The 11,180-nt window shown below is 47.0% G+C and overlaps 1 protein-coding gene across 5 annotated transcripts in view; it reads left to right on the top strand.

Moving 5' to 3' along the window:
- LOC106564236 (mycbp associated protein) overlaps positions 1 to 11,158 on the top strand; it is a 67,233-nt gene extending 56,075 nt beyond the window's left edge. For 4 of the 5 annotated variants that reach the window (XM_045690763.1, XM_045690762.1, XM_045690759.1 and 1 more), the window contains exons 17-20: positions 3,727 to 3,866; positions 7,067 to 7,105; positions 10,303 to 10,503; positions 10,936 to 11,158. In XM_045690763.1, the coding sequence (XP_045546719.1) occupies positions 3,727 to 3,866; positions 7,067 to 7,105; positions 10,303 to 10,503; positions 10,936 to 11,010 (455 nt within the window). In that variant the 3' untranslated portion in view covers positions 11,011 to 11,158. The remainder of the gene's footprint in view (positions 1 to 3,726; positions 3,867 to 7,066; positions 7,106 to 10,302; positions 10,504 to 10,935) is intronic. The other variant, XM_045690761.1, reaches the window with a different exon arrangement.
- Positions 11,159 to 11,180: the final 22 nt, after the last annotated feature.

The following is an 11,180-nucleotide window of genomic DNA, read 5'->3' as shown; positions in this document are numbered from 1 at the left end:
CACTACAACCCACTATCACCCTGTCTACCACTACAACCCACTATCAGCCTGTCTACCACTACAACCCACTATCAGCCTGTCTGCCACTACAAACCACTATCAGCCTGTCTACCACTACAACCCACTATCAGCCTGTCTACCACTACAACCCACTATCAGCCTGTCTACCAGTACAACCCACTATCAGCCTGTCTACCAGTATAACCCACTATCAGCCTGTCTACCAGTACAACCCACTATCAGCCTGTCTACCAGTACAACCCACTATCAGCCTGTCTACCAGTACAACCCACTATCAGCCTGTCTACCACTACAACCCACTATCAGCCTGTCTACCACTAGAACCCACTATCAGCCTGTCTGCCACTACAACATACTATCAGCCTGTTTGCCAGTACAACCCACTATTAGCCTGTCTACCAGTACAACCCACTATCAGCCTGTCTACCACTACATCCCACTATCAGCCTGTCTACCAGTACAACCCACTATTAGCCTGTCTACCAGTACAACTACTATCAGCCTGTCTACCACTACAACCCACTATCAGCCTGTCTACCACTACAACCCACTATCAGCCTGTCTACCACTAGAACCCACTATCAGCCTGTCTACCACTAGAACCCACTATCAGCCTGTCTACCACTAGAACCCACTATCAGCCTGTCTGCCACTACAACATACTATCAGCCTGTTTGCCAGTACAACCCACTATTAGCCTGTCTACCAGTACAACCCACTATCAGCCTGTCTACCACTACATCCCACTATCAGCCTGTCTACCAGTACAACCCACTATTAGCCTGTCTACCAGTACAACTACTATCAGCCTGTCTACCACTACAACCCACTATCAGCCTGTCTACCACTACAACCCACTATCAGCCTGTCTACCACTAGAACCCACTATCAGCCTGTCTACCACTAGAACCCACTATCAGCCTGTCTACCACTAGAACCCACTATCAGCCTGTCTGCCACTACAACATACTATCAGCCTGTTTGCCAGTACAACCCACTATTAGCCTGTCTACCAGTACAACCCACTATCAGCCTGTCTACCACTACATCCCACTATCAGCCTGTCTACCAGTACAACCCACTATTAGCCTGTCTACCACTACATTCTACTATCAGCCTGTCTACCACTACATTCCACTATCAGCCTGTCTACCACTAGAACCCACTATCAGCCTGTCTACCACTAGAACCCACTATCAGCCTGTCTACCACTACAACCCACTATCAGCCTGTCTACCAGTACAACCCACTATCAGCCTGTCTACCAGTACAACCCACTATCAGCCTGTCTACCAGTACAACAGACTATCAGCCTGTCTACCACTACAACCCACTATCAGCCTGTCTACCAGTACAACCCACTATCAGCCCGTGTACCACTACAACCCACTATCAGCCCGTCTACCACTACAACCCACTATCAGCCTGTCTACCACTACAACCCACTATCAGCCTGTCTACCACTACAACCCACTATCAGCCTGTCTACCACTACAACCCACTATCAGCCTGTCTGCCACTACAAACCACTATCAGCCTGTCTACCACTACAACCCACTATCAGCCTGTCTACCACTACAACCCACTATCAGCCTGTCTACCAGTACAACCCACTATCAGCCTGTCTACCAGTACAACCCACTATCAGCCTGTCTACCAGTACAACCCACTATCAGCCCGTCTACCAGTACAACCCACTATCAGCCCGTCTACCACTACAACCCACTATCAGCCCGTCTACCAGTACAACCCACTATCAGCCCGTCTACCACTACAACCCACTATCAGCCCGTCTACCACTACAACCCACTATCAGCCCGTCTACCACTACAACCCACTATCAGCCTGTCTACCACTACAACCCACTATCAGCCTGTCTACCACTACAACCCACTATCACCCTGTCTACCACTACAACCCACTATCAGCCTGTCTACCACTACAACCCACTATCAGCCTGTCTGCCACTACAAACCACTATCAGCCTGTCTACCACTACAACCCACTATCAGCCTGTCTACCACTACAACCCACTATCAGCCTGTCTACCAGTACAACCCACTATCAGCCTGTCTACCAGTATAACCCACTATCATCCTGTCTACCAGTACAACCCACTATCAGCCTGTCTACCAGTACAACCCACTATCAGCCTGTCTACCAGTACAACCCACTATCAGCCTGTCTACCACTACAACCCACTATCAGCCTGTCTACCACTACAACCCACTATCAGCCTGTCTACCACTAGAACCCACTATCAGCCTGTCTACCACTAGAACCCACTATCAGCCTGTCTGCCACTACAACATACTATCAGCCTGTCTGCCACTACAACATACTATCAGCCTGTTTGCCAGTACAACCCACTATTAGCCTGTCTACCAGTACAACCCACTATCAGCCTGTCTACCACTACATCCCACTATCAGCCTGTCTACCAGTACAACCCACTATTAGCCTGTCTACCAGTACAACTACTATCAGCCTGTCTACCACTACAACCCACTATCAGCCTGTCTACCACTACATTCTACTATCAGCCTGTCTACCACTACATTCCACTATCAGCCTGTCTACCACTAGAACCCACTATCAGCCTGTCTACCACTAGAACCCACTATCAGCCTGTCTACCACTAGAACTGACTATCAGCCTGTCTACCAGTACAACCCGCTATCAGCCTGTCTACCACTACAACCCACTATCACCCTGTCTACCAGTACAACCCACCATCACCCTGTCTACCACTACAACCCACTATCAGCCCGTCTACCACTAGAACCACTATCAGCCCGTCTACCACTACAACCCACTATCAGCCCGTCTACCACTACAACCCCCTATCAGCCTGTCTACCAGTACAACCCACTATCAGCCTGTCTACCAGTACAACCCACTATCACCCTGTCTACCAGTACAACCCACTATCAGCCTGTCTACCACTACAACCCACTATCAGCCTGTCTACCACTACAACCCACTATCAGCCTGTCTACCACTACAACCCCCTATCAGCCTGTCTACCACTACAACCCACTATCAGCCTGTCTGCCACTACAACCCACTATCAGCCTGTCTACCACTACAACCCCCTATCAGCCTGTCTGCCACTACAACCCACTATCAGCCTGTCTACCACTACAACCCACTATCAGCCTGTCTACCACTACAACCCCCTATCAGCCTGTCTACCACTACAACCCACTATCACCCTGTCTACCACTACAACCCACTATCACCCTGTCTACCACTACAACCCACTATCAGCCTGTCTACCACTACAACCCACTATCACCCTGTCTACCACTACAACCCACTATCACCCTGTCTACCACTACAACCCACTATCACCCTGTCTAACACTACAACCCACTATCAGCCTGTCTACCACTACAACCCACTATCACCCTGTCTGCCACTACAACCCACTATCAGCCTGTCTGCCACTACAACCCACTATCAGCCTGTCTACCACTACAACCCACTATCAGCCGGTCTACCAGTACAACCCACTATCACCCTGTCTACCACTACAACCCACTATCAGCCTGTCTACCACTACAACCCACTATCACCCTGTCTACCACTACAACCCACTATCACCCTGTCTACCACTACAACCCACTATCAGCCTGTCTACCACTACAACCCACTATCAGCCTGTCTACCACTACAACCCACTATCAGCCCATTCCTTTCCAGGGGGAAAGATGAAGAAAGAGGAGAAGTTTGAGAAGAAGGCAGGAGCAACCCTGAAGGAGGAGAAGAAAGGAGGGAGTGTCAAAGAGAAGGAGGAGAAGAAGGGAGCAGCCAAGCCTGCTGTGAAGGAGAAACCAGTGGAGGTGAGGAACTCACCTAATCTAAAAAATAAATCCCCATATCATCCCTAACCTCCTACACCTTAACCTCCTGTCCCCGAACCTCCTACCCCTTAACATCCTACCCCCTAACCTCCTACCCCTTAACCTCCTACCCCCTAACCTCCTACCCCTTAACCTCCTACCCCCTAACCTCCTACCCCTTAACCTCCTGTCCCCGAACCTCCTACCCCTTAACCTCCTACCCCCTAACCTCCTACCCCTTAACCTCCTACCCCTTAACCTCCTACCCCTTAATCTCCTACCCCCTAACCTCCTGCCCCCTAACCTCCTACCCCTTAACCTCCTACCCCTTAACCTCCTACCCCTTAATCTCCTACCCCATAACCTCCTACCCCCTAACCTGCTACCCCTTAACCTCCTACCCCTAACCTCCTACCCCTTAACCTCCTACCCCTAAACTCCTACCCCTTAAACTCCTACCCCTTAAACTCCTACCCCTTAAACTCCTACCCCTTAACCTCCTACCCCCTAACCTCCTACCCCTTAACCTCCTACCCCTTAACCTCCTACCCCCTAGTCACTTTGTGTATATGTTATCAAGCTCTATTCCTAACCAGAGATACTATGTTTATCTGAAAGGATCAGATAGGTGTTAGTAATATAGTGTAACTCCTAGTCTATCAGAGAGTGGGGTGGAGCTATTACCAGATGATTTATACCTATCCAATCAGAGAGTGGGGTGGAGCTATTACCAGATGATTTATACCTATCCAATCAGAGAGTGGGGTGGAGCTATTACCAGATGATTTATACCTATCCAATCAGAGAGTGGGGTGGAGCTATTACCAGATGATTTATACCTATCCAATCAGAGAGTGGGGTGGAGCTATTACCAGATGATTTATACCTATCCAATCAGAGAATGGGGTGGAGCTATTACCAGATGATTTATACCTATCCAATCAGAGAATGGGGTGGAGCTATTACCAGATGATTTATACCTATCCAATCAGAGAGTGGGGTGGAGCTATTACCAGATGATTTATACCTATCCAATCAGAGAATGGGGTGGAGCTATTACCAGATGATTTATACCTATCCAATCAGAGAATGGGGTGGAGCTATTACCAGATGATTTATACCTATCCAATCAGAGAGTGGGGTGGAGCTATTACCAGATGATTTATACCTATCCAATCAGAGAATGGGGTGGAGCTATTACCAGATGATTTATACCTATCCAATCAGAGAGTGGGGTGGAGCTATTACCAGATGATTTATACCTATCCAATCAGAGAATGGGGTGGAGCTATTACCAGATGATTTATACCTATCCAATCCCTTCAGACCTCTAAAGTGTCTAGATCAGGGCTCTCCAACCCTGTTCCTGGAGAGATACCCTCCTGTAGGTTTTATCTCCAACCCTGTTCCTGGAGAGATACCCTCCTGTAGGTTTTATCTCCAACCCTGTTCCTGGAGAGACACCCTCCTGTAGGTTTTAACTCCAACCCTGTTCCTGGAGAGACACCCTCCTGTAGGTTTTATCTCCAACCCTGTTCCTGGAGAGATACCCTCCTGTAGGTTTTATCTCCAACCCTGTTCCTGGAGAGACACCCTCCTGTAGGTTTTATCTCCAACCCTGTTCCTGGAGAGACACCCTCCTGTAGGTTTTATCTCCAACCCTGTTCCTGGAGAGACACCCTCCTGTAGGTTTTATCTCCAACCCTGTTCCTGGAGAGACACCCTCCTGTAGGTTTTATCTCCAACCCTGTTCCTGGAGAGACACCCTCCTGTAGGTTTTATCTCCAACCCTGTTCCTGGAGAGATACCCTCCTGTAGGTTTTATCTCCAACCCTGTTCCTGGAGAGACACCCTCCTGTAGGTTTTATCTCCAACCCTGTTCCTGGAGAGACACCCTCCTGTAGGTTTTATCTCCAACCCTGTTCCTGGAGAGATACCCTCCTGTAGGTTTTCACCTCCTGTAGGTTTTCAGGGATGATTTTACGTTAAAACCTACAGGAGGGTTTCTCTCCAGGAACAGGGTTGACACCAACACCAGATGGCAGCAAACACCTGCCTGTCTGTCTGTTTGTCTGCCTGTTTGTCTGCCTGTATGTCTGCCTATCTGTGTCTGCCTGTTTGTCTGCCTGTATGTTTGTCTGTCTTCCTGCTTGTCTGTCTGTATGTCTGCCTGCCTGTCTGCTTGTCTGTCTGCTTGTCTGCCTGTCTGCCTCTCTCTCCTCTTTCTCCTCTCTCTCTCCCTCCTCTCTCTCTCCATCTCTCTGGTGGTTAGGTGAGTCATAGGTGAGCAACAGTTTATTTGTCACCAGGTGCCATGGTAACCGAACACTGTGTGAATATGTGCATCTGCTCTCAAACTGTGTCCAGGTTGTGAGTTATGACACCTGTACAGGTCACACACACATTACACACACACTACACACACGTAGGCGGCGCGCACACACACACACACACACACACACACACACACACACACACACACACACACACACACACACACACACACACACACACACACACACACACACACACACACACACACACACAGCTAGAGGCATGTCCATCTGTACACCAACAACTATGAACAGAACGTACGGCTGAAATATCACAATCACAAAGACACTACTACCAGCACACCCACTCTCTATCTATCTATCTATCTATCTATCTATCTATCTATCTATCTATCTATCTATCTATCTATCTATCTATCTATCTATCTATCTATCTATCTATCTATCTATCTATCTATCTATCTATCTATCTATCTATCTATCTATCTATCTATCTATCTATCTATCTATCTATCTCTCTCTCTTTCTGTCTCTGTCTGTTTTTCTTTATCTCTCTCTCCCCACCTGGGTTCATTCTCTCTAACTCTCTCTCTCTAACTCTCTCTTTCTCTCTCTATAACCCACCATCTCCCTCCCTCCACCATCCCCCTCTCCGCATCCCTCCCTCGCTCTCTAACCATCTCTCTCCCTACCCCCATCCCTCTCTCCCTCCCTCCCTCACTCCCCCATCCCTCTCCCCTCCTCCCCCATCCCTCTCTTCCAGGAGCATCCTGGCAGTAAGAAGATGTGGTGGGGGGGTGTCCTGCTCTCACTCTAACCCATCCCTCTCTCTCTCTCCCTCCCTCCCCATCCCTCTCTCTCCCTCCCCATCCCTCTCCCCTCCTCCCCCATCCCTCTCTCCCACAGGAGGTTGGTGGCACCTTAATTGTGGAGGACTGGCTCTTGGTAATGGCTGGAGTGGTATACGGTGGATTCGGAAAGTAATCAGACCTCTTTTTTGCTACGCATTTTGTTACGTTACAGCCTTATTTTTCTTCTAATCGTCTACACACAATACCCCGTAATGAAAAAGCAAAAACAGGTTTTAAGAAATGTTTGTATATGTATTAAAAATAAAAAACTGATATCACATTTACATAAGTATTCCTTCCCTTTGCTATGAGACTCGAAATTGAGCTCAGGTGCATCCTGTTTCCATCGATCATCCTTTAGATGTTTCTACAACTTCATTGGAGTCCACCTGTGGTAAATTCAATTGATTGGACATGATTTGGAAAGGCACCCACTTGTCTGTATAAGGTCCCACAGTTGACAGTGCATGTCAGAGCAAAAACCAAGCTATGAGGTCGAAGGAATTGTTTGTCTAGCTCTGAGACAGGATTGTGTCGAGGCATATATCTGAGGAAGGGTACCAAAACATTTCTGCAACATTGAAGGTCCCCAATAACACAGTGGCCTCCATTAATCTTAAATGGAAGAAGTTTGGAACCACCAAGACTCTTCTTAGAGCTGGCTGCTCTGAGCAATTGGGGGAGAAGGGCCTTGGTCAGGGAGGTGACCAACAACCCAATTGTCACTCTGACAGAGCTCCAGAGTTCCTCTGCGGAGATGGGAGAACCTTCCAGAAGGACAACCATCTCTGCAGCACTCCACCAATCAGGCCTTTATGGTAGAGTGATGTCGTGTCGTGACTTTCATTAATCTGATGACTGTTATTCATTTAATTCACTAACTATGTTTAATTGTTACCTGATTAAATTAATCATGTAACAATTAACTCATTAGGAAGTTGGGGCACCACGGAAGAAGTTGTTTAATGAGTTACCATCTCCTGAATTAAACTGTAGAAGATATAAATGATAAATCGATAACGGTCACTTATTAATATTTACCTCATCAGTCTCACTCTGATCGGTCGCAACCTTCTTGGATCCGCAAGAACCCCAGCCAAGCTCATTATTGAATACTACACAAATTGATTGAATTATTTATTTACTAGCTAACTAAATAATAACAGAATAACATACACACTTACTTGAGACAAAGGTCCCTAGTGGACTGACAAGATATGACGGCTTGTTACAACATAACGTTAGATGGAGAGAGGAAAAGAGAGAGAAGAAAGGGACACTTATCGTGGACACATTCTCGGACTGTTTTCAAATGAATCATATACCTTGCACACGAACCACCGCCCGTTTGGGATAATGCATTTACGTGTTGAATGCCTTCATTCGTTGTCCATCTCGGTCAGGACCAAGCCCTCTCAGAAGGTTGTTTCGGTGGGCTCTCCCGGGGGTGTAAGGCTCTAATTGTCCACCAGAGGTTACAATGTCCTTATTAGTTGTCTGTGGCTTCAATGATTCACCAGTAATTGTCTGAGGTGAACTTATCCTTTCTTCCTCGGGTAGATAGTCAAAGTTCCAAACTCACTTTACACACGCAGGTGCAGACTGGCGGGGTCCTGGTCTGATAAGTTCATTTTCTTCACCTCTTGTTGAGAGTTTCAAAGTTTCTAACCATTTCAACGTGTGGTTCACGGTCTCACGTATTTTGGTCTGGTATGTTAATTCTTAGCGAGTCATTTTAAGCACTCTGGTCGGAAAGGGTGGTTCCATCACACTGACACGCTCTTCTGACCTCATTCGGGCCGTGGCTATTTAATGTGCAAAGGACATGAAAACCCATTATCTTATTAGAAAACCAAAATCACATTCCTATCTTAACACTATTTTCATCGTTCTTCATATTGTATTCACAATGTATTGGATATAAACTTGACAGCCAAAAGGGGGTTCGTTCCTAAGTTACAGTATTTGGTTTATGGAGTTTTTAATAACATCACAAAATGAAAAGCAATATGACATGATTATTCTTTAGATCCCCACTGACCATTGTTAACATTCCTATCTTAGAAATATTGTTCCAATATTGACTTTTTTGGGACGTTATAGTTTTGGCGGAAAAAGTATTCTGTAGACAAAAGGGACATTTCTTTACCAATACTGAAGAGAAAGAGGGAGATTCCCCTCCTGCCTAATTTACAGTGTTAAGGTGTCAAACCCCCCCCCCCTCCTTTTCTGCGGGTGATGAGAGGGGTCTGGTCAACGTCAGCCATTTGCCAAGCTGATCTGAGGCCTTGGATCCTCAACCAGGAGAGTCATGATAGTGGCAAAACGATAACCACTCCTCAGTAAAAGGCACGTGACAGCCCGCTTGGAGTTTGCCAAAAGATACCTAAAGACTCTCAGACCATGAGAAACAAGATTCTCTGGTCTGATGAAACCAAGATTGAACTCTTTGGCCTGAATGCCAAGCATCACGTCTGGAGGAAACATGGCACCATCCCTACGGTGAAGCATGGTGGTGGCAGCATCATGCTGTGGGGATGTTTTTCAGTGGCAGGGACTGGGAGACTTGTCAGGATTGAGGGAAAGATTAACGGAGCAAAATACAGAGAGATCCTTGATGAAAACCTGCTCCAGCATGCTCAGGACCTCAGACTGGGGTGAAGGTTCACCTTCCAAACAGGACAACAACCCTAAGCACACAGCCAAGATAACGCAGGAGTGGCTTTGGGACAAGTCTCTGAATGTCCTTGAGAGGCCCAGCCAGAGGTCGGACTTGAACCCGATAAAACATCTCTGGAGAGACCTGAAAACAGCTGTGCAGCGACGCTCCCCATCCAACCTGACAGAGCTTGAGAGGATCTGCAGAGAAGAATGGGAGATACTCCCCAAATACAGGTGTGCCAAGTTTGTAGCGTCATACCCAAGAAGACTCAAGGCTGTAATCGCTGCCAAAAGTGCTTCAACAAAGTACTGATTTTAAAGGGTCTGAATACTTATGCAAATGTGATATTTCCGTTTTTTATTTGTAATACATTTGCAAAAATGTATGGGGTATTGTGTGTAGATTGACTAGGGGAAAAGATATTCAATCAATTTTAGAATAAGGCTGTAACGTAACAAAATGTGGAAAAGGTCAAGGTGTCTGAATACTTTCCGAATGCACAGTAAGTGGAATGGTATCAAATAGATCAAACACATGGTTTCCTGGTGTTTGATGACATTCCATTTGCTCCGTTCCGGCATTTATTAAGAGCCGTCCTCCCCTCAGCAGCCTCCTGTGCTCTCTTCCAGGAGCGTCCAGGCAGTAAGAAGAAGGGTCGTGAGGAGGTCGTGGTAGGGGGCAAGCGTCCTGGAGGTAAGCCTGGTAAAGAACCAGGCAGAGAGCCCTCCTCCACCACAACCAGCCCTGAGAGTGACTACCAGGACCACCACACTGACTCTACTGTAGAGCCTGAACTACAGGGCAAATACAGGAGACAGCTGCACCAACAGGCTAGTACACTATACTATACTATACTATACTACCAGGGCCACTAAACGGTCTCTACTGTACATCATGCTATACTATAGACACTACTAGTGTAATATTAGTACTTTTGTAATAACCATAATCCTTTATCCGAAATCGCTTACTAACACTGCTGTTATCTTCCCCCTCTCTCTCTCTCTCTGTCGCTCTCTCTCTCTCTGTCGCTCTCTCCCTTTCTCCCTCTCTTCCTTCCTCTCTCTCTCTCTTCCTTTCTCTCTCTCTCTCTGTCACTCTCTCTCTCTCTTCCTTTCTCTGTCGCTCTCTCTCCCCCCTCTCTCGCTTCCTTTATCTCTCTCTCTGTCGCTCTCTCTCTCCCCCCTCTCTCTCTCTTTCTGTGTCTCTCTTTCTCTGTCTTTCTCTCTTCCTTTATCTCTCTCTCTGTCTTTCTCTTCCAGGTGTATATTCTAATGGAAGGCTTAGTGGACTCTCTGTGTGTGCTGTTGGATGAGTCTGCAGAGGGACAGGCCTGAGCTGACACACACACACACACACAGCTCTCTGATCACACTATAATACATTCCACTCTTCCCTAACACACACATTTGTACAGAGAATCCATCACAGGTGCAGAGGTTTATTTCCTCACTATGACGTCAATAAACTTGCTTTGTGAACTTACTATCTTTGTTTACTTCCTATG

Source organism: Salmo salar, chromosome ssa12, assembly GCF_905237065.1.
Source record: "Salmo salar chromosome ssa12, Ssal_v3.1, whole genome shotgun sequence".
Classification (NCBI taxonomy): domain Eukaryota; kingdom Metazoa; phylum Chordata; class Actinopteri; order Salmoniformes; family Salmonidae; genus Salmo; species Salmo salar.
The sequence above is the reverse complement of the archived record's forward strand: the minus strand, read 5'-3'. Positions and strand labels throughout refer to the sequence as shown.